The sequence below is a fragment of the Protopterus annectens genome, chromosome 2.part1, assembly GCF_019279795.1.
Source record: "Protopterus annectens isolate FY-2018-M chromosome 2.part1, PAN1.0, whole genome shotgun sequence".
In the NCBI taxonomy this organism is placed as follows: Eukaryota; Metazoa; Chordata; order Ceratodontiformes; family Protopteridae; genus Protopterus; species Protopterus annectens.
The window spans coordinates 1,145,760,037-1,145,784,828 of record NC_056729.1 but is presented as its reverse complement, the minus strand read 5'-3'; the positions used below and the strand labels follow the sequence as shown (position 1 = coordinate 1,145,784,828).

The window sequence follows — 24,792 nt, the reverse complement described above, 5'->3', positions numbered from 1 at the left end:
ATATCAATCCTTGATAAGAAAGGCAATCTCTAACCTGCAGTCCAAATAAATTCTTGACCACTTCCTATTCTATTACCTTTCCCTTTCTAGTTAATTTGTTCCCAATACACTGGTACCTTTTCCCTTTCTAGTTATTTGTTCCCAATACAAGCTCCTTTTCCAGTTTTCTCCAATAAATTCCAGCTCCTTCTTGCCTATTATCTGTATCCCTGACCACATTTCAACTGCATCAGCAAAATCTCTTTTCTCCATTATTGTGCTGGTTTGTTTCTTAGAATACTCCCTGCTATTTTATGAATATAATACTCTGTATGATTTTGGTTGTTCTTATGAGTCTGCATCCAAAATCCCAATCTCTGCTTATTTCTTGAGCTTCCTCCTTGTGTCAGCATCATTCCTTTCCACTTCGAATTATAGCTTTCTGCTTGTGCTATGTACAAGAGCCTTACCCTGTTGTTCTAAAATACCCCCTCAAATTAGATAATCCTAGTCCACCTTGTTCTACTGGTAGAATCATCTTATCCCACTTGACCCCTGCGATCTTCTCTTCCCAGATAAAATCCTTTAACTATTAATCGGTATCCACAACTTCTCCATTTGATATAAGTATGCCTGACCTGTGTGTAAGATTAAAAAGGACTACAAACATTTTAATGGCTTGCACCTTAGCATCCATATAAAAAATTCCAGTTTCTCAATTTCTATATTATATTCTGTTTAGCCTCTTCCCACATACCCTTAGCTGCCACCAGAGTCATTTCTAGTCTATACTCCTAAATACTTCATTTTATCATGCCCCCATAAATATGGACAGGGTTGGAACAGTGTCTGTGTGTATACATAGTTAACTGCTATTGCCTTTGTTTTAGGTTCCTTAATTTTGTATCCCAGAAAGATTTGAAACTGTCTTAAAATGTTCCACAACACTGTAATGTCACTTTCTGGTTTTGTCATATATAAAATATCATCTGCTTATACAGCCAGCTTTTCCTCACTATCACACCAATTAAATCATCGGATTTCTGAGTCCCTTATATTTTGTTGCCAATGGTTCTAAATATAATGCAAACAAAGGGGAAAGCAGACAACCCTGTCTCGTTCCTCTACTCAAGGAGAAATTATCAGAGAGGACCCCACTCACTTTAATTTGCTCCTCATATATTCTTTTCATCAACGTTATAATTGTAGCAGGGAAACCAAATGCTTCATTACCCTGCTCATGAAGTCCCAGTCTACTCTGTCAAATGCTTTCTCTGCATTAAGAGCCACCAATAAAAGTGGTACTTTTACATTCCGCTTCCCTCTGGATCATCAATGTTCTGTTAATATCGATGAATGTTTGACTCCCCTCCACAAAACCACACTGATCCATATCCATCAATTTTGGTATCACTTTTGCCATTCTTTTAGCCATTACAGACAAACACTTTATACTCCTGGTTTAGTATTGAAATGGGCCTGTACGAAGCTGGATCCAATGATCTTTACCTTCTTTAGGTATTAGCGTTACCACCACCACCTTCCAAGATGCTGGCACTTCACCTCTTAACATACTGTTAAATAAAACCTTCCAGATCTTTTAGCTTTTTCCCTCCTAACTTCCAAACCTCCACAGGAATACCAACTATTCCTGGGGACTTTCCTGTAGATTTGTTAAATGCAGCTATTTTTATCTCATCCCTTCCTATCCACACTGTTAATAATTGAGCCTCATCTACCTCTAGCTTTTGCATATTTAATTATTCCATAAACATTTCATTTGCACCTTTTCTTATTTGCTATATTTCTCTGCTTTATACGAGTGTTCATAAAAATTTCCTAAGTATTTCTAATACTTCTACAGGCTCTTTTATGTTCCTTGATATAGGATCCCTAAGCTTGGTGACTGTCCTTTCCACTTTTTGTTGCCCGAGTTGTTGTGCTGGAATTTTTTGTGCTCTAGAATTATCAAAAAACAAACAGTTGCTTAACAATCTTTCTAAACTCATGCATATTATCGAGGTGACCCCTTATTTTCTGTTTAGCATTCTACAGTTGCTCCTTTTCTTGTTCTGAGAGATCCCCCCCCCCATTTTGCAATAATTTAACATTTGTCAAGCCCTCTAAAATTATTCTTGCTACTGTTTAGCCATATCTCCCTTTCTTTTATTTCCAACCTAGTTTTAACCTCCACTTTAATTTCATCCCACTCCTTAGCTATGTTTTCAGAAGATTTATCTTCTCTAGTAGCTCCTGAATTAATTCCATAACCCATTCCTTAAATTTCTCTCTTTTCAACCAGTAGGTGAGAAAGCGACAGTGTCTTATTTTCATTTCATTACCTTGTGTTTTTATTTTAGTTACTATTGGTGCATGATCTAAAATAGTTATTGGCTGCGTTTCAAGACCTTCAAATAAATGTACATGTTCATGCGAGATAAAATCCATCTAGCCTAGCCCAGTTTTTGTATATCTATGAGTAATATGTAAATTCATTCAGAACACCTAGTACTGAATTTACATTTTCCATGCCAAACATTTTCATAAATTTCTTCAAAAATCTTCCCTCCCTGTTGTATTTTCCCTTCTGGGCCCCCCCCGGCACATTTTCACTGCTGCAAACCAAATTCCAGTCTCCACCTATAAATATTGCTTAATGAAAAGCATTGGTAGAGTTTTTTGGTAGAATCTAGAAAAAAAGCTGCTGTTAAAAAAGGAATAATTAATACAGCATATAAAATATTGCAAGATAATTAAGAATCAGTGGAAGTTAGAAATGATAGGGAAGAGAGAATTGATAAGCAATTCACAAAAAAAACAATGGGAGATGTATGTCTCCCAAATATGCAACAAATTCTAGAAAATTTTGCTTGGAAATGTTTACCCATATATTTTTATACAGCAAGTAGACTCCAGACAATTTTTACTCAGGTAGACAGCAAATACTGCAGTTGTGATGGGGAAGGAGAGAGGTAATTGGGAACATTTTCTGTGAGTGTACTGGAATTGGCAGACTTTAGATTCCCAGCAGACTACTCTACTGGGTGATCAAATTGATGTAACTTGGGAATTTTTTTCATGACCTACGATATAGAATCGGAATTGCTTAGACATAGTAAGGTCTTGCCAAGTCTAATTATGCTGGCTGCCAAAAAAAGCAATGAATACAGAAAGGAAATCAGAGTCTAAACCAACTGTACTAAAAGTAGTGAATATAGTAACAGAGATAAAATAATGAATTGGGATCTTTAGAAATGGGTAGGAGCAAATTATACAGAAAAAATGGGAATTGTGGAATATACATACAGAGGAGGAACGAGGTTTAAAAGAAGGCAGGGTTTGATTGAGCTAGGTAATGTTTGACAATGCTTGGGTTAGATAAGTGATGTTTGCAACTAAAATTGTATGTCAGTATGGTTTGTGATGTAAAATGCTTGCAACTGGGATCATGTCAATATGTCCCGTTTTCATTTATATAAATGCATGACTGCCTATGTCATAAGTGATAATTTAATAAAAGATGTTTTATCAAGGTTTGGAGGGTAGGAAAATGAGAAAAATTACGTGGACCAAGACAAGAGTCAAGAGAGTAGTTATTCATACCATACACAGTTTCTTGCAGTGGTATATAGGTACTCCAAGTACAGCAGATGCTCTCACCATGGCAGAAATGCTTCTAGAGTTTGCACTGTATACAGTATACAAAGATTTGATTATTGTCTGAAAAGGGGGGTGTTTGGAAAGAAAAAAGTTAAGGAGGATGCACAAAAAGCTGTTATGGTAGACAAGACAGACACACACAGGTTACGAATTCAAGAAAATGGACAAGAAAGGGTGGAAAGAGGCTAAACTATATTGGATTAAAAAAGCTTAAAAAAAACAGTATGTTAAAATGTGAAATGGTTGAATGACCCAATTAAATAAAAAGTTCTAGGCACAACCACAGCCAAGTGCAAAAAAATTAAGGACCGTAGAGTACCTAGCTATTCTGATTTCTTGAGCACCCTTTAAGCTGAGGGCCAAAACAAAAAGAGATTGCCTCTCAAATTATAACAAACATTGGCTGGTAGGCATTTCCAATCTAACAAAGTAGCAGTGGTGGGTTCTTTGGTCAATGAGGAGAACAAATCTGCATATTTTGTTGCTTGTACTAGTGGAATGTTATTAAAGGTAGCCCCTACATCAGTTTGGGTATTAATAAATTTTTGCCCAAAGCTTTGTGGGTTGCCGCAGTTGGCAGAGTGGAAATTTTATAGCAGAGTCCAAGGGTTTGGCAATGATGAGGTCAATGTGTTAAAGGAAAGTGATGTGTCTAGGGCAAGTCCTAGAAACTTTTGTCCTAGGACTAGAGAAAGAAAGTTGGCATCTACAAATGCACAAGTGTAAGTTTTTTTCATGCTCTAAAGATCACAGTACAACATTTTAGGGTGATTATGAGTAGCCTATTGTCAAAGGTCCAAGTGCATAACAACTGAGCCTCTTCCCACCCATCCCTTCTTAGGCAAGGACTGAAACTGTATATACTTCTCAGGAGCATTCACATACCATTAGTAATTTCAGACATCAAACTTGCTTATTAAGTAACACAATGGAGGAGCCCTGAAGGTTACTAACAAATTTAAAAAGGTTTGATGCAAAGTGTTAGACGAATTGAAAGGTTGCTAAGGAAAGTTGAGTAAACCTGGTATCATCACCAATGAAGGTGAACAGCTCAAACTGAAATGCAACAGACCACTATGGATCAAATCAAGGGACCAGTAGGAAAGAAAGGAAAATATTTTGAATTATTGCAAAAAATTAAAGAATTGAAAAGGAAGAGTGGCAAGTCCTGGGTGGGGGGTAAGGGGGTCAGGTTACATTAAAACAACTCAGAATTTAAACAACCATATACACAGGCTTAATGATTTTTTTAAGTAATGACAAGCACGTCATTCTAAAAAATATACCTAGCTACCAAAAATACCTGTCACAGAGATTGAAGTAGCAGAAAGATGAGTGTGGGAAAAGCTAAAATAAGAAAAAGAGTGAATAATTGAAGAGACACCACAAATGAATAATGGAAGTTAAGTATTTTACAAAGACCTACACACACAAGATCAGACAGGAGAGAAAAATGCAAAGTCAAAGATACTTACAAGAGATTGATCTAACACAGAACAGTAGAAGGAAAGGTTGCTAAAATGATCTACAAATAAAAAACAGCTAAGTCACCTGGGGATGATGGCATCCCAATACAGAGATGTAGAGGTTAGGAGAGACACTGAAGTTGTTTAAAAATAGAGAGTTAAGGACTGAATTGTTTAACTAAGAGTTGGAAAATAAAGGAATGCCAAAGTCATGGAGACAAGCAGTAACATATTTAATTCCTAAAGAATGCAAGCATCCAGGTGATTCATCTTACAGACCAGCTTCGGTCTTAAATGGTTACTATAAGGTGACAATGGGGGGGCACTGCCCAACAGACTGGCACCTTAACTGTTAGGTTTAGTGGAATGAGATCAATGTGGATTTGTAAGTGTTAGACAAATATTTTTTGTCATTTTTTGACCAGGTTAGTCCCACTGGGCTAGCAGCCTCTTTTAAATGGAAACAAAAGGTGGTATTTATACTACCACGGGAAATTCAGCCAGGTCACTGAGAAACTTCCCCTACTTTTTTCAATAGGTGCTGTGGGATTTTATTTTTACATCCACCTGAGCTACCACCAATGCAGGCGGATGAGGCCTCAGTGGACAACACACACAGGAGTACAGCCACCCCCCCTCCCCAATGCTACACTACAGTGTCTGCAATTAATCAACCTGGTGTGGGAGCAGAACCCACAGTCTTCTGCCCCAAAGGAATGCGTGCTACCTGTTGCACTACTGACACAGATAATCATCTCAGAACGATACCGAAAAAAGAGGAAGCCACTGTTAAGTCTTGGTGCAGAAAAGGCCTTCAACAAGGTACATAAGAATTCCTGAGGGAAAATATCGATGGAAGAAGAGGGGAAAAAATACAGGTTACTGAATATTAGAATTCCGTAAGGGCTTCTCAAACGTGAAGGAGTAGAGATTGTTATTAAAAACATTTTGTCTTCACAAGGGAATGCTCCGAGTACTCACTGTCCTCACTGCTTTTTGTTCTCTTGGCTGTCCTGATTTATCTGATGTAAAAACAGCACTTTGTGCTGATTATATACTACTATAGAGAATGGGAAAATGTACAATAGATACCCTATTGAAGGATGAACAGTCTCCAGCAAGGTGTTAATGTACAAGTAAAGCCAGGTTTAAAAAACTACCATGATTTTATTCCTATACTTCCTACTTGTGAATTAATGGACCTGGGATAATACCACCCAGTACTGAAAAGGGACCCTGCTGCAAGATGGGGCATGTTGATGCTGTCACTGTCCATTAGTAGAACTGGGTGCAGTCTTGGGGTAAATTTGTTGCGTTTGAATAGGGATAGAGATGAGCTTTGTTTTACATGGATGTAGTAGTGGTATTCTCTAGGATATGTACCTGCCCCTCCAAACCATTCTGTTTATTTTGCAGAAAAGGTTAAGGTCACTGCACTGGGCATTTCTGATACCATTTAACTTGCAGATATGCAATAGCTCCATTAGTATTGGATCAGATGACACCTTATAGGCCAGGCACAGATCACCTCAATAGTTTAACAGAGAGAATATATCAAGAGCTTTGAGGTGGTCCTTGTAAGTCATGTGGTTTTAGTCCCTGTATTCTCTTTCTGAACAACCTCTGGGGGTTCTCTAGTTATGTTCCTGCTCTTGCTTGGAATAAGCTCCCCTTCTACCTTGATCCATTCCTCAAATCCATGACTTTAAAAAAGCTCTAAAAAATGACCTGTATAGTACCTGGATTTGTCACTAATCACCCTACTTGAATTTCTTCTCTAAATTCTTATACACTATGGATAATTCACTTTTAATTCTTTTTTCTACTTTTTCTACCCATTATTTGGTTTCTAACCTAATTTCTCTTATTTGTTCTATATTGTATTTTTTGCAAGTCGTCTTTTTTGTATGTATAGCTTATGTACATATTTCTTTATGCATTTATATTGCCTTACTTTTTGTGGAGCTTTTCTCCCCGGGTCTCCAATGAAAAAAGGGCACTACCTCAATTGGACTATCCCGGTTAACAAATGCTGAGTGAATAAATGCACAAATACAAGAATGAATATCTGGACAGGTACATATCAAAGGAGGCATAATACTCAAGGATGGGACTGATGAGGGCAGAGTAGAGTGAGACAATGCTCTCTCTGTATTGTACAGAGGTCTCCATTCGCCAAGGCATATTCTCCAATTTAAACCACCTCTGTCACTACAGAGGTCTCCATTCTCCACGGCAAGGAGGGTTTGCAGGAAGTAGAGTTTCTTGTTTAGGCTCCTACCACTGATCAGCAACAAGTTTACATTTTCCTTTGCTTGTTTCATTACATTAGGAGGATTTATACATAGATCCTGGACCAGTGTAATGTGCCCCTGATCGGAACTGGCATCTTCTTCACAAATTAAAAAATGAAAACGCCACTCTTGATGACAAGAAAACTGCTCTAATAAGCTCAGAAATACCAGCCAACCTCAGAGAAAGTTTTAGTGAAAAGTCGTTCTAATAACCAAACTTTTCAGCTCTAAAAAACTGAATTTTTGTAAGCAATGACAAAGTTTAACCCCGTTGAACCATTTGACTTCTCTAATCCATTTGGCCTGACCTGCTATGAAAGAAAGCTTTAAGCCTTAATAGCGACCCAATTAGACAATCAAAAGAAATTTTGCTAACACTGTTACAACCAATATGAAAATATATGTCAAGGCAATTTACAGCTCCTTTTAATTCTCAGAGAAGCAGAGTGATAAATGAGTCAATAAGCTCTGCATGCTGTGCCACAAAAATTATAAAAGAAAGCACATGCTTCCACAGATGTGTACAAGCCAAATACAAACGAGTTGAAACCAAGTCACTAGTTATGAACAAGCTAAAAACGGTGGGTTTAATTGAACAAGATGAACAAAATTAGGGACAGAGCTGTTTATTGAGCTGACTGATCTAGAAATGTCTCAAAAGTTACAATATGAAGCAAATCTAACAAAAAAAATCATTACCAGAAAGGGAAAATTAGTCAAAAAAGCAAAATATTTAAATATGGTAAAAAAATATATAAGTAAATCCTTTAAGTTCTTCTAGTTTTTCTGTGCAACTATGATGGAATACCTAACAAGCAGAGTACAGAAGGAAAAAATAGGTTAGGAACTTGGAAATGTGGCTTTTGCAAAGCTTGCAGCCACATTAAATGTTCCAACAGTTTTGTTCACCTGGTAACTAACAAATGCTATAAGTTCTCTGGTTTTGCTAACTGCAACACCAAGAATGTTACACACGTTGGCACTTGTAATTTGTGCCAAGCCTATTATGTAGGAAAGACCAATAGAAAGTTTAAGGAACGGATACTTCGCCACCTGTTAGACATCAAGAATAAAGTGGTAACCAATGCCCTATATGAACATGTGTCTGAAAATCTAGGGCATTCATTTAGCTTTATGGTTATCTGGAATGTGACTACTAACCTCCGTGGAGGAGACATGGTCAACAAAACTGAAAAGGAAGAAAGCAAATGGATCATGAACCTCAAAGCAAATTTATTTCCAGGGCTCAACAGAGTAGTTCCTATTAAACCTATTTTGAAAGAGAGAAGCCTAATTAAGAAATGAAATGGAGGCTTAAGGAAGGCATGCATCTGATTGCTGTATGTGACTGGTTGAGCAATTAAGGATCTTTATTTAACAGCAGTAAGTCATGTCTACACACTAGGATCTGAAGAAGGTTTTTTTAACTGAAAGCGCTTATCCCGTTTGACCTGCAACTTGAACAGCACAATTTATGCTTTTTATTTCTTCGTTTTATTAAAGCCTACATTTTAACAGAACTTCTCAGTGAACTTTTCGTTGTGGTGGAAGTCTTTTTTTCATTTTACTATTTTTGCCTATTAAGGCTTCCTCTGGAGGTAGTTTTTGGTCTGGTTGTTTGCCCTTCCATTAGTGGGAGTAATGCTTTCTGGAGTATCATTCTGGATGAAGACTCACAGTGGAAATTTTTTTTACTGTAAAAGCTCAACAGTATACTTTGGACAGGAATGCCTCAGGGCTTTCATAATACTCCAACAGTTTTTCATCAGATAAAGCAAGAAGTACAGAGACCATTAAAAATATGCATCCTCTGTAATCCAATATGTAGAGGACATCAGTGTACAGAGAGTGAGCAACAGCACTTAAATGCCCTGGAAGAAATCTTCCAGGCAATGAGACTAGCAGGATTAAAACAGTCCTAGAAGAGAGTTAGTCAACTGAAACTTACCTTTTTGGGACAGTGTTTGTCAGCAGGACTGCGGAATATTAGCGAGGACAAAAAGCAACTGAGTTACAATTTCCATTCACTGTCTCAGGGTTAAAAGGCAAGATCCAGTAATCTTCAAATTTTTATGGGAATGGATACCAGATTACACAGGCAAAACAAGATGGGGATGAGCCCCTCAATTAAAATAATAAGCCACAATCAGTCTTCTCCAAAATCAAAGAAAAGCTCATTTCCGCACCTGCTTTGGCTGTTCCATAAAAAAAAAAAAAAAAAGAACAGGAGTTCATAATACACTTTGGTCACAATGGGGAGACTATTACGGCACTGTGCTACAAAAAATGAGATCACAGTGTCAGGTCCTGGGTTATTACCCATATGCACCAAGTATACTTGAGAAAAGAGGAAATGTTCCCTGGAAGTAAATATTGTGGGAAGAAATAGCCAGGGAATTGTTATGGCTAGGCTTGTAGAGGCCCTAGGGCCAATAGCCTAGTACCAACCTATGAACCTTAAGAATAAGGGAATGTGAGAAGCAACCTGTTATAGGGAAATGATCCACTGAAGTAACATGCCACATTATTCAGTGTTCCCTAATTGCGCTTCAGACTACACATACTCCAGTTAAATGCAGGCGAGAAGGAAATCCAAAAGGCATGAACAATGCCACTTTGGTAGAATTACTGCAAGTTTTGCAAATCAGGCAGGACAGATTAGAGTAAAAGTCCCTTGGATTACAATTTTGCCCGAATTGTTCATTTACCCATAGGAGCCTCATGAGTGTCCTGACCTGAATGATGATGGAAAGCACCTACATGCGGATACCAAAGACACTGAAGGAACCCTGAACTGGTACACCGATGGTTACAGATACTGGAGTCTTGAGAGGGTGTGCTTTGTAACAGGATGGGCAATCTACAACACAGGAACAAAGGAATAAAAAGGTGAAGTGTCTCTGGGGAATGTTCAGCACAAAGAGTTGAACCAGAAGCAGTCGAGCAAGCTCTACTACTGATTAGACCTGTGAATATATATACCAATAGAAAATATGCAATCCAAGTCCTAACCTCATCTCTTCTCATTTGGGCAAGAAGAGGCTCAATTACAGATGATGGTAAACCAGTCAGCCACCAGGAAAAGTTAGAAAGATGATAATCCATCCACAGTGAGCATAAACAAGGTCAAAGCGCATATCAAAGATAAAGTGCATAGTCAGGAAAACCAAACAGTAGTTCAGCTAGAAAAAGGAGATCTCAGTGCTAAACATATATCCAATACAAAATGCTAAACATTACCGGGCATGCAAGATACGTGTCATTGAAGAAAAACAGAGAAATGGTATAGAAGATACCAATGGATTTACCTATAAATCCTTTACAAAAGTAAGCTGTACATTGTAAGCCAAAGATCAGTGCACAGAGGGCAATCAAAGTAGAGGACAAGATAGGTCAAGTCACTCGCACGTAATGTGATGGGATCATAACACCTGATGTATGTAGTCTAAAAGTTTTAGGACAGATGAAAGGAGACCATCATGAGGTCCAGAATTCGAACAAACTGCCCACATGACCCTAAATGCAAACACACACAAAGATAGCCGGAAGTTTAGTAAAAATTCTGAGACAAGCCAAATATTATAAAAAAAGCCAAAACTGAATAACTTGAGGTTATACAAAGGGATGAATGGACATGTGTTGTGTTCACAGAACTCTAATCAGTGTTAGCAGAATTTAAAAAAGGTCCTCTGCATTCAGTAAAAACAAACAAACTTGAAAAAAGAAAGACAACTTACCTACTATCATAACTTCCTAGAACATCTAGGAAAGAAGAAACTACAACAAATTGCCAGTTCCAGATTTAAATGGGAAGGTATGACAGCAGACATCCAAAACCATGTTGACAGATGTGTCACTTGTTCTGGGCACAATTCAGGAAAGAGCAACTGTAGGTAGTAGCACTGACTCCCGAAAACACTGGGACCTTTAGAAAGAGTAATGGTGAACTTTAGAACACTTACTACTCCCTAACAGAGGGGTAAACTAGATGGGTGGAGGCTCATCCAAATAAATAAATAAATAAATAAATAAATAAGCCAACTGTGTAGTTAGAATAATGAAAGTCTATCCCAACATGCAGCATACCTTGGGAAGTACACACTGACTGGCATTAAGCTTGGTGCCAGAGCCATGGGCTCAAGCTTAATGCCAAGAAATGTATAGTTATCCCCTTTGGGGAAAAAACATGTACCCATGAATTACCACATAGGTGGCAGTACACTAAACAGCGAAAGTGTGATAAGAGACTTGGGGACAGGTGGACAGTGGTCTCACCTTCTATAACCACATCGCCACAACAGTCAGGAAATCCTTCTATGTGGCACACCTCATCACTAAGGGCTTTTCATCCAGAAAAAAGGAGGTCATTGTCCCACTGTACTCATCCCTCATTAGACCCATTATAGAGTACAACACCTCATTTGGTATGCACCTCACAAGACATCTGCAACAGCTGGAAAGGCCACAGAAATACCTCACTAAAAGAATCACAGGCCTAAAGCAGATGCCCTATGCTGACCATCTAAAAAAAACTCCAGCTATACTCTGTGGCATATCATCTACTCAGAGGCAATCGCTGCTTAACATACAAGGCCATGTCAAACCCTGAGCTGTTGGACATGCTCCATTTAAAGAAATCCCAATCCCTCAGAGCCACATGCTCCAGGGATCTATACCCTGTCATCACAATGAACAAAACATGCTGGAGGGATAGGTTCCTGACCCAGAGACTCCCCATACTCTGGAACAGGCTTCCCATACATGTCAAGCAGAGCACCTCCTTGGACTTCTTCAAGAAAGGAACCTTGATGATTGGATGGGAGATAGGAAATCACCCCAGGGATCATGTCAGTCACCCTACTAAACAGGGGTCCAGGGAAGTAAATATTGTGGGAAGAAATATCCAGGGAATTGTTTGGCTAGGCTTGTATAGGCCCTAGTACCAACCTATGATCAAGAACCCACTTCACCAGAAAGGCAACAAAACAAATGTGCCAAATTTTTGGAATCAAACAAAGGTTTCGAACTCCTTACCATCCACAAAGCTCTGGGCAAACTGAAAAAGACAACAGAACTTTAAATGGCAGACCAAAGAAAATGATCACTGAATATGGGTAAATGTTTTACAAAATGATTCCCAACTTTCTGATTAAGATGCAAAATTCTTCACAGGCTTGTGGATTAACCTCTCATGAATTAAATGGCAAGCTGACCCATGAACTTGCGAAGAAGAAAGATCACTTGTGCAATACCATTGGAGGGAACCAAACTGTGGAAACAGCTCCAAGACCAAATCAGTTGGGCAAAGGGGAAAGTCTGGAAAGCTGGAAAAGTTCACTTTAAAACTTCACAAGCAAAATGAGATCTGAGGAAAAAAGGAAGGCACAACTGGAACAAGGATATATTGCAATAATCTGTCAGTTTGATAACACAAGCGAAATGTGAATCAAAATGGTTAGTGCCCTACATTATTACCAAAGTGGGGCTAGTGGCTGTACAAGTGCAGCCACACAAAAACAAATCACCAAATAAATAGCTGGATTCATACACATCATATCATAAAACTAAAATGGAGAAGAGATAATTAATTCTATTAATATGATAACAGAAATGTTTAACAATATCAAAACTAATAAGAATGTGACTAAACTCAAAAAGAAGACAATGAAGACCACGAAAATCTTTATGCTGACTAATCCTCATGAACTTTTTCTCCTCTACACACAAAAGGGTAAATTTCAACAACTTTACCAAGTCTTGCTACAATAGTCCTTGGTATGGATCAGAATTCCTCAATATGCTAAAGTGACATCCTTTTTTTAAGGCCTAGTCTGTTCACGCTTCTGGAAATGCTGAATCTGACAGAAAAAGACTAGATTCAGAGAAATGACTTAAGGAGATGGAGAGGACCTGTAATTCTATCAATTAGGCATACTTCTATTTCGCTTAATTACAGCATTAGGAATTTTAGGCTTAAAAGACATACGGACATGGCAAAAATAGTCTTGCTAGGATGTCATCTCTTACATCTATCAATCTTCCCCTTTTATGGGTGCAGGGAACGAAGTTTGGGAAATTGAAAGCTAGCATTTCTACTAAAGAAATTATGTAATTCTACATTTGGGTCAACAAAAAAATCATTGCAGAAATGACTGCTATGAGAACTATGGTACTACAGAACCACATAGCATTAGGTTTTGCCCTTGCTAGTAAAGGTTGTACTCATGCATTGGTGAGAGAGGAATGCTGTACTTCTATTTCTAATAGTGAACCAGAGATCAACAGCCACCTCAGGTTAACCAAGGAAATCGTTCAAAAAGCACATACGGAAAAAGAAACATGGTTCTCGTGGCTGAAAGGTTCTATCAGTGGTGCGGAAGAATATAATGCAGCTTATACTGGTTACAACCGGCACTGTAGGTTTCATGAGACTAGCAACTGTTGCTATCAAATGCGGAATGGAGTGCATAAGGCTTCAACAGTGCAAGTCTTGACAATGGACCGAGTGCAGTCAGTGCAAGCTAGAGTAAATTTATGAAGTGCACTGAACCATTAAAGTCCAATTACTGATAAAGACACCGACAGAGCAACAAACATGGGTTCACATGTTTGTTCAAGGGGACCTATTACAGTATCAAATCTCAAAAAAGGGATACCAGCTTTCAAAATTTTCCCAGAATAGATACGAAAAACCCTTAGTCAGTGTGGCGTAGTTGGACTACGTCAAGAATTAAAAGGTTGCAAAACAATACACTGTCTTGTTAAAAAGGCATCAGTCAAGAAAGATTATTAATGCCTAATGCTTGCATAAAGATTTCTCCAGCAAAAGTACAACTATCAATATTAATATACCTTTAAATCAATTCAAATTAATTCCTCTAAAAGGCAGATGTAAACTGGTTATACGTTCATAGGATGATACTAGGCTATTGGTCCAGAGGCCCTTGTAAGCCTAGCCAAGAATTTTGCCCATGTTCCCTCAAAGTCACCACCCGTTTCCCTTGTCCATCAGGGACACAGGTGGGATTCCCAGGGGTGTATTTTAGGTTTCCCATCCAGTCATCCAGGTTCCTCTTAAAGGGGGCTAGACAGGACCTCTGCTTGACATGGGGAGGGAGTCTATTCCACAGAAGGGGGAGTCTGGGACAATCTATCCCGCCAACAAGTTCCACTAATGTCACAAACCAGGTTAAGGCCTTGTGCCTGGGTTGCTTGAGTGGATTTTGTCTTACAGATATGCAGCAACTCCATCAAGGCTGGGTCTGAGATGGCCTTGTATGCTAAACACAGGTCACCTCTGAGTAGTCTGTATGAGAATGAGGAGCATCTGTATACGCTAGGTGTTTGAGACCCTGGATTTTCTTAGTCAGGAACCTCTGTGGTCTTTCCAACTTCTGCATGTGCTTAGCAAGGTACATGCAGAAGAGGGTGCTGTGCTCAATAATGGATCCGATAAGGGAGGAGTACAGGGATGTTATGACCTCCATGTTCCTGGATGAAATACCCTTACTTATGATGTGGGCCATGTAGAAAGCCTTCCGTACAACGGAGGCAATGTGGTGGCCAAAAGTCAAGTTGCTATCAATTGGGGTACCCAATACCCAATTCCCTCACTACTGATTACATGCTTAGTACGTTGTTATTAATGTGATAAGTGGGGATGCCATTTCCCACAAAGGGGATAATGATGCATTTCTTGGCATTCAGTTTGAGGCCATGCTTCTGGCACCAGTCATTAGTTTGGGTAAGGCCCTCAGAGAATGTTCACGTCACTAGGGGAATTTAAGACAGCACCCAGCTTGCAGTCACCTGCCAACTTGGTAAGCAACAGACCACTGGTTTTGGCATGCACCTCAGAAGAGTACATCCCAAACAGTAAAGGCCCCAAGACAGATCCTTGGGGTATGCCACTCATTATGGGTCTACTACTAGAGGTGGCTTCCCCTACTTTGACTGAGTGGGTTCTATCACTGAACCATTTAGCTACCCATCTGGTTACATATGGGTTGATGCCTAGCTGGAGTGTTTATCTACTATGCCCTAGTGGGGAATAGTGTCAAAGGCTTTGACTAGGTCAAGGTAGGTGGTGTGCAACATCTTCCCCTCATCCATGGCTTTGGTGACCGTTTCAAAGAAGTGGACCAAGTTTAACAGGCATGATCTGCCTTTGACAAAACCACACTGTGTGGGGTAAAGCATTTGGAGGTTGCCAATATTCTTGTTTATAAGATCCATGATAATGCGAGAAGTAAACTTCAAAAAAAAAAAAAAAATACATCATTAGTCTAGCCAAGATTATAAACTGAACTGACCCTTCTTTGGTGCTTTGCTCACTTACTGCTTAACTACTTTTTTTTTTATCCCATCAAAGATCAAGTTCCTTAAATACTAACATCTGCAAACACCGTTTAATTTACAACCACGAACATGGCTGAAACAGATCAGCTTAGTATAAAGCCACCAAGCCTATTGAATAAGCAAGATAAGTTATTGCACTGAAGATCTAAGCTCTGCATTAAACCCCACCTGCTATCCACTTACCCACATTACAAGGCAAATAAAAGTTCATGAGAATACAGACCCCTCTTATCGGGGAACAACACTCCAATCCTGCTCTGTAAACCTAGGCTAAATGAAATGCATACAAAAAAGGTTTTGACACCAGTAGAGACCCCAAAGATATTCTACTACTAAACACAGTGTCAGCTTAACATCCATCCTCTACACACAAATCACCACAACACATCAGTCAAGTAATGAAGTCCAAACATGCCCCTGAGTTTCCCTGTCCATTTCAGACATTAGCCAAAGTCATGTATAAACTGGGTTTACAAGATCTCTGTTATATTACTTGCATATGTGTTTATGTACAAACTACAAAGCAGTCAGCATCTAACTATGAAGATAAGAAGGTCATCCAGTTAATTTTTAATATGGGATGTAAACATTTTTTTCAGACAAGTGTATTGCTACTGGCTGCTGACTGACAGCATCTAGTTCAGTCTGTAATGACAAGCAATTAACTGTGTGATAAGAATTTAACATGTTAAGCAGTGCTAGCATATCATAATTAAGTGGAAATGGGACAGTATGCAGTAATTTACAAAGCAGATGCCTTGAATTTCTGTGGGAAAGTAGGTATCAACAACATACCAGAAAAAACACTCTTCTGTGAGCAAATTTAAACCAGGCCAAGGCTGCTAAATGTCCTTTCAAAGAAAAAAAAATAAGTAGATAAGAACTTAGAAAAGCTTTAAACGAGGTGGGGAAATGTCCAGTTCTAGAAAATTACTTGGTGAAAAGCTGGGCATATTTTCTAGTAAATCATGCAACAAACTGTGTAATAAATGAAAAGATACCTTCTAAATGTTAACTAGATACAATGAGCACAGTGTATTTATTGCATGACTTAATAGTACCAACAAATATAAAGACAAAAAAGTTACAAAGGCAATCACCAACATAGCCTTAATTCGAGGATAAATGAGAATCAAGTCTGAACAATGGGAAAATAGCAAGAAAGTGGTTATAATAAGGAAGCCAGCCATACTTCAAAATAACAATTCTAGACAAAGCCACAATTAATGGGGGGAACAAAGGCCGAAAATCAAGAACAATTTTTACATATTAGCTCAAGTCACTTAAAAAGTTAACAGTAGTTTTGCATCAACATACACTTCTAAACAGTAAACAGCATTGTACTATATCTAGCATTAATAATAAGACTGTAATCATCTGTGATTTGCCAGAAAATCAAAAATATTATGAGGGACACAAAAAAAAACCTGAGCCAAATTTAGGGACATTCTGTGAACTTGAGGCCAGCTGACAGGTATGAAACCAGCTATGTATCAATTCAAGTGTGACGGTAATTAGTGAATCATTGTAACACAAGATGCAAGTCCAAGGAGTGACAACAATTAAGCATCTATAAAAGCAGTATTTGACAAGGATAAGGGTTTAATTCATTTCCAGACAAAATTTAATAACGTAGCTACCAGGAGTACCCATTATGTACAGAAATGACAGCTTAAGAATTGCTTCTCTCACAGCAAATGGCATTTTTGCCAGACAGGTATTAAACAAGCATACGATCACCAACTGAGTAAGCAGGGTAAGGGTAAGCCTTCCAAACAGGTATTTATTATACCAGAGGGACTCTCCGAGTTGAGTATGTGATCTTCTATGTGAAGGCACTCAATTGTCTGCCTTCAGAACTACACCACCCATTTGGAATAAAGATTGTCTGCTCTTAACAAAAATTACCTATAAATTAAATAAAGGAAAAAAAAAAAAGTCTCCATCAGCCTAAATACTTAAGAACAGCTATATGATAATGTGGGTACCAAACAATTCTACACGTTGTGGGCTTCACTTCTCTAATATTCTTCAGTTTGAGTCATACAAATATCACATTCCACAATGAAATGGTTTGTCACACATTCATTACTATAGCAATAACCCACACCTGGGTGTGGGTAATGCTGGATTTACCCACGGTTGGCGTGGTTTGGTCCCGAGGGCGAAGCCCGAGGGACCAAACAAAGCCAACCGTGGGTAAATACAGCTTTACCCACACCCAGGCGTGGGTTATTGCTATTATACCATGACATTATTTAAGAAAAGAAACTATTACTTTTCTTAAATAATGGCATAGTATAATGCCTGTTTACTGCCCTTCCGCAGATGTCTGGCATCCGCGGCAGTTCTGGTGTACTGCGCGCCTGCGCAGTACATCAGAGCTGTGGGCAAAAGCAATGGAGAAAGCAAGATCTCCGTTGCTTTTTTTTTTTTCGCTATGTTAAATGGGTTTAACATAGCGAGACAGTTTTAAAATAAGCAACAGAGATGTCCGTTGCTTATTTTAAAACTGTATCGTTATGTTAAACCCATTTAACATAGCGAAACAGTAAAAAAAGCAACGTAGATCTTGCTTTCTCCGTTGCTTTTTTTTTAAAAACTGTCTCGCTATGTTAAATGGGTTTAGCATAGCGAGACAGCTTTAAAATAAGCAACGGAGATCTCCGTTGCTTATTTTAAAGCTGTCTCGCTATGTTAAACCCATTTAACATAGTGAGACAGTGTTTTAAAAGTAGAGTTATACTAACAGAAAAAAGTCCGGGCGACCGGACCTTTTTCCATTAGTATAACTCGATTTACAATGTGCACGCTGGCCAATCAGTGTGCACGTTTTGGGGGGGTCATGGTATAATATGCATTTAATAAGTTACAAGGGTGTATCAAGGCATACTCTTTGTATTCTAAGTACAATTTTCTATACACTACTGAGACAAACCATTGCTTTTTAGACCATATTATGCCCACACCAGGCTAAATTAATGTTTCCAATAAGAGTTTAATGGTTTTACAGGGAAAGAGATGCAAACATTTCATAAGTGCTGGGGATGTGAACACTTTTTAAATGACAGGTGGTTGGTTGGGGGGCAGAAATGTGAACATTTCAGTTTTAATGAGAGGTGGATTGGAGGAGTCAAAAGTAAGAGCACACAATTATAAAATTATATTCTCTGGCTACACCTCTGATATATAACTGCAGTGAATAACCTCATCTCTCTCTGACGTCCCGGATTTTGACTCTAATTTTAGCTATATCCCTTTTAAAACTGTTGAGTCCCATACCTCTCAAATGTACTTCATTACCTGGGACGTTCCTCATTTGGAGTCTTAAAAAGTTAACTTTCCTCAAAGTTCCACAATGAAAGGGTCTGTCACACATTCCCTGTTTGCAACTGTTTTAATAATATCCACAGTAAACAAAACTGAATCATTATTTCATTAAAATAGTTATTCTACAAGTGAAAAATATTATATTTTATCCATCTTTTGAGCTTCCTAGTTGAATTTGTTGGTAAACTGTTGAGTGTTCCACGTTATGAGTTCCTCATTTTAAAGAGTGAAGGTTGAGAGCTATACTGGTGACTTCTAGACAAAAAGTACTGTCATTATTTATTAAGTGTAATTTACCAGACTCAGACGTCTTTTACTTCAGAAAAAGTATATTAATTCACATTTTCTTATTCTGTCAATGTATCATGTTAACAATATTAATATTTTAAAAGCATACCTGCCCTGATTATTTCCGGACTTGTGCCCGATTAGTTGCTATGCCCCAATTATATTAACACATCAACAAAACCTTATGAAAGTATGAAGTACAATTACTGCTGCCAAGGTCGCAGAAGAAACCAAAAGTGACCCACGATTACCCATTTATCCACGTGTGACAGTGCGCAGTTTTGGAGCCGAACAGCTCTGAGCTAATAAAGGCTCAGAACTTGGGCAAACTTGTTTTGGGAGTATTATGGCAGCAGAACATTACTTAACCAAAACCGACGCAAAAATGTAACCATGACTCCTACATAAAAAACAATTGCTGCTGCCTTTTCTTTAAAGCAACTCCCTATTAATACGGTGCAACTACCCTACCTGTATAGTAATCGTGTTATTACGGGTGTGAGTGCATGCTGCAAACAGACTACATGTCAATCTACAGTAGTCTTTACAAACTACCTGAATTACAAACCTATGTCATAAAATATCGGGAAAAAAACAGACCGAAATCTGATGTTTATTCTTCAAATGGGGACACCAGTCATGAATCTCATGTTTAGATTAAATACCAAAGCAGCACAATACAGCTTTTAAAATCAGATAAGATTACTTTCCTGTGTTTTAATTTTTTATACCGCTTCATTTAAACGTGTGGGCAATGGGTAATACAACCATACAAACATTTAATTCTTAGTAACAACGATAAAGTACAGCTGTAAACATCAGGAACAAGGTTAACTGTAACGCACATCTAAAGTTTACAGCATTACATGGCATTCCAAAAAATACTGAAACAGAAATATGTTCAAAAAGTCACATACCATTGCTAGTAAAATAGAACACCATCCTCACTATAAATATTCAATTCACACCAACTAACTAATTGGCAAGTATAAGAAAAACCTTTCTTTCCGGCGGAAAATAATAAGAAAACCCAGGCGCCAGCAAGCATGGATATGCTAGAGCATCATGGGAAATGTAGTCCTTACATGAAATTACGAACTATCACACACGCCATATACGTTCCCTAGATTTAATTTATCAAAGTGTTTTGCGTTTCGCCGATATTTCACTTTAGGGTGCACCACAACTCTCAAGCTACCATCTCCAAAATAAAGAACACTATAGTTCACAGGTAGGTAGGTACCAGGCTATCTGCCCGAAGGCATTTATAACTCTAGCCAGAATGTGTTGGCTTTCGCTGCCCGCCTTAGATTGGTGCCTCTGTCCAGCAGAGCCAGTGAGGTGATCCCCGAAGTAAACTTTCTGTTTCCCATACACTCGTCAAGTTTCTTTTGAAGAGTGTTAGCGAGGAGCTCTGCCAAATGTAGATTGGGATCTTGTTCCAAAGCATAGGAAGTCTCTGGGACAGGCATCTATCCCTCCAGCACGTCCTATTTATTGTTGTGGAGAGGTTTAGATTCCTAGAGCGTGTGGCTCGAGGGATAAGGTTTTCTTTAGATGGAGCATGTCTATCAATTCTGCGTTGGACGTGGCCATGTATGTCAGGCAGAGATCACCTCTGAGTAGGCAGTTTGCAACCAAGTACAGCTGGAGTTTCTTCAGTCGAGCTGCGTAGGGCATCTGTTTGAGGCCAGTGATCCTCTTGGTGAGGTACTTCTGTGGTCTTTCTAGCTGTTGCAGGTGTTTTGTAAGGTACATTCCAAATGGGGCATTGTACTCTATGATGGATCTAATGAGTGATGAGTAGAGGGGCACAATGACCTCTTTTGATCTGGATGCGAACCCTTTTGTGATTAGGTGGGCCACGTAGAAGGATTTTCTAACCACTTTGGCAATGTGATTATCAAAGGTGAAATTACTATCTACTTGGGTCCCCAGATCCCTTATTACATCTTCTGTATTTAGGGGACTACCACCTATGTGGTAGTTTGCGGGTACTTTGTTTTTTCCAAAGGGGATGACTATGCCCTTTTTGGCATTTAGCTTGAGGCCATGATTTTGACACCAAGTATCCGTCTCAGTGAGACCCTTTTGGAGGATGTTTGTGTCAGCTCTAGAGTCAATTATAGCCCCTAGTTTGCAGTCGTCTGCAAACTTGGTCAGCCATAGTCCTCCTGTGCTTGCCTGTACCTCTGAGAAGTATATGCCGAACAGGAGGAGTCCTAAGACTGAGCCCTCAGGAACACCACTTGTAACCGGTTTAGAGTCGGACCTAGCTCCTGCAACTCTCACCATGTGGGTTCTGTCCGTGAGTCACTTGGCAACCCATCTTGTGTCATAGGGGTTTATGTCCAGGTTGGTGAGGTTGTCTATAATACCAGAATGGGGAATGGTGTCGAAGGCCTTAGTGAGGTCTAGGTAGGCTGTGTGTACCACCTTTCCCTCATCTATAGCCTTGGTAACTGCCTCAAAGAAGTCCACCAAGTTTAGGAGACATGATCTGCCCTTAACAAATCCGAACTGGGTAGGGTCCAGTGTTTGGAGGTTCCCAATGTCTCTGTTAATGAGTTCTATGATGATGCGCTCCATAGCCTTGCAGACCAAGCTAGTCAGGCTTATAGGGTGATAGTTCCCAGGGTCTGTTGTGGCTCCACCTTTGTGGAGCGGAATAACTGTTGCTGTGCGCCACTCTATGGGTACATAGCCTGTGGAGAGGCTGAGTTTGAACTGTGCATTTAGGTGAGGGGTTAGTTTGTGGAACAAATGGGAAAAATTTGGAACATACACTCATTGCGTACTAACAACTTCAACCAGGACGGTCATAGGATTGCTAGAAATATGCTACAAAGATCTTTTAATGAATTAGTATAATTAATTTCTATTTACCATGCATATCAGTTAAAAAATCCTAAAACTGAATGTGTGACAGACCCTTTCTATTAGAACTTCGAGGAACATGAACATTTTAAGACCCCAGTTGAGGTACGTTCCTCAAAATGTAGTACACTTGAGAGTTATACCTCACATGTGCCAGCAGTGGGAAGGGTTAAATCGAGTGACAGTGGTTTATTTTGTCAATGACAGTTAACCATGGAAAAAAAAAACGTTAGTCCAAACGAGAATGGATTAGAGATTTACATCAATGAATGTTAGTTAAAAAATCCTAAAACTGAATGTGTGACAAACCCTTTCTATTAGAACTTCGAGGAACATGAACATTTTAAGACCCCAATTGAGGTACGTTCCTCGAAATGTAGCACACTTGAGAGGTATACCTCACATGTGCCGGCAGTGGGAGGGGTTAAATCAAGTGACAGTGGTTTATTTTGTCAATGACAGTTAACCATCGAAAAAAAAGTTAGTCCAAATGACAATGGATTACAGATTTACACCAATACTAAATTAAAATCAAACTGTGCGTCCCACAGACAAGGAATATTGAAGTAGCATGTGTTTGGCATATCCTGCAAAACTGCAGGTTATATCCATATTTATTTATTTATATTTGGAGAGCAGGTCCTCCTTTCTCATACTATAAGAAATTGTTCTATCAGTGGTGGAGCATCCTCTTTCAGGGCTTTAGCGTTTAGATTTCTGTATACACTCCTGCTGGATTTTTTACTGAGTGCATTTTAGTTGCTTTACCTGCTGAAGATTAGGTACTCTAAGCAACTATGAAACTGCCACTCATAGCTCTCAACCAACCAGGTATAAATATCAACAGAATCAGGGACAAATCCAGAAATAACAAGGGACACTTTCAAAATATTACTACTACTAACTTGTAACATGGATAGAATAAGAGAATGTGAATTAAAATACATTTTCTGATGTAAAAGAGTGTGTAACTCTGATTATTGTCATTATTTATTAAGAAGAAAGAGAGACTTTAAGTGCCGCCATTTTGATTTTTTTCCGATTACACTGCTTTCTGCACTTGATTTAAGTTTTTTTTTTCATTTAACTGCATTTATTTTAACTGTATTTGCTTTAGTATTGCTACACGCTCAAGTGTGCTAGCTTGCACTGTATTTAAAGTATTTTTATTACTGTTTTAACTGTTTTTGCTACAAAAAAAACAAAAAAAAGTTCTAAGCTTGTTTCCTGCCTTTCCTGTTACTAGAGTAATCCAGATACAGATTTGCTGTATCCAGGACTGTTTTGTAAGTTTCCGAGTTCCCCAGACCTTTCCCTTTCTGTGTTAGAGAGAAGCCTTCCAGCTTATCAGTGGGAGTGGTAAGCACTCGGTAGCTTATCTACCACAAGAGGAGTGGTTTCTGGCGGTGAAATCATAGCTTATTGGCCGTTTGGGCAGTTTTTCTATTCCTTTCAAATGTCTGGTTTAAAAGCGTTAAACTATCACTGGTGCCAGAAAGTCTGCTCTTCAATCTTTCCCTTAGATCTTGCTAGTTCTCTTCTCTCTCACACTTTAATTAGCTTATTCACCTAGCACTTCATCAGGCTTTTTGTAGCAATTATTGTAGCACACAGGAAACAGCTCCAGTACTTAGTAATGATGACCATCCCTCCTGGCATGCCTAAAGGTCCGTTCCCTGTGCTTTCTCCTATTAACCTGGTGAACTTGGGCATTCTGAGGTAGTGTAGCAACTGCCTCATGTACACAGAAAACCCTCACCTCTTGCATCCCAACACTCGGACTTGTGAGAGATGCACTTATATCTCCAAATTGGAAGCCATGCATTCTCCAGCCAAGACTGGAATATCTGGTCAAGAGGAGAAGGTCAACACCTGTACCACACCACATGGATCACATAGCCCTCCAGAACCCTTACATCAGAGCCTTCACATAAAAACACAAACCACATATTCATTTTCACAGAGGCTTTCAATAGAAATCTACCCAAACAGCAGAGACCTCCAAGGCAGAAATGCACTCGACCACCACAACACAGCACAAACCAGAAAACACATAGCTCACCTACACAATGTGCCCCTAAGGCAAAACAGCTTACCCAATACAATAATCATAGGTAACTCAATAGCAAGGCACACTGATGTCCCACTCACTAGGTTGAATAAGGAGAAGGCAACAGTCAGCTGTCTATCAGGTGCCAGAATCCAACACATAACACACACACTCAAGTCACTCCACAACAAGTACAAGTATGACTCTGTCATTGTCCATGTGGGTGTGAAGGACCTGAGATGCACCTCCCTGGACTACATGAAAAGAGACATGGTGGAGCTCTCGGATTATGTGGCCCAGGCAAGTATGACCCTAGCCCTGAGCAGCATCTTACCATCGCCCAGAGTGATACCATAGTACAAACAGAAAATGATTGACTTCAACAACTGGCTACGTTTTTGGTGTCATCCAGTATCTGCCTGCTTGGGATGACATGACTGACAAACCTCGATGCTTTGCCAGAGAAGGCCTGCATCTGTCATACTTGGGT

The 24,792-nt window shown here is 39.1% G+C and overlaps 1 protein-coding gene across 2 annotated transcripts in view; it reads right to left on the bottom strand.

Moving 5' to 3' along the window:
- The window catches only part of CCDC25 (coiled-coil domain containing 25), a gene marked incomplete in the record, with an annotated part of 783,974 nt that overhangs the window by 587,495 nt on the left and 171,687 nt on the right, over nucleotides 1–24,792 (bottom strand). The window contains 1 exon segment of one of the 2 annotated variants that reach the window (XM_044062681.1): nucleotides 20,293–20,437. Within the exon segment in view, the coding sequence (XP_043918616.1) occupies nucleotides 20,293–20,317 (25 nt within the window). 2 annotated transcript variants of the gene reach the window in all.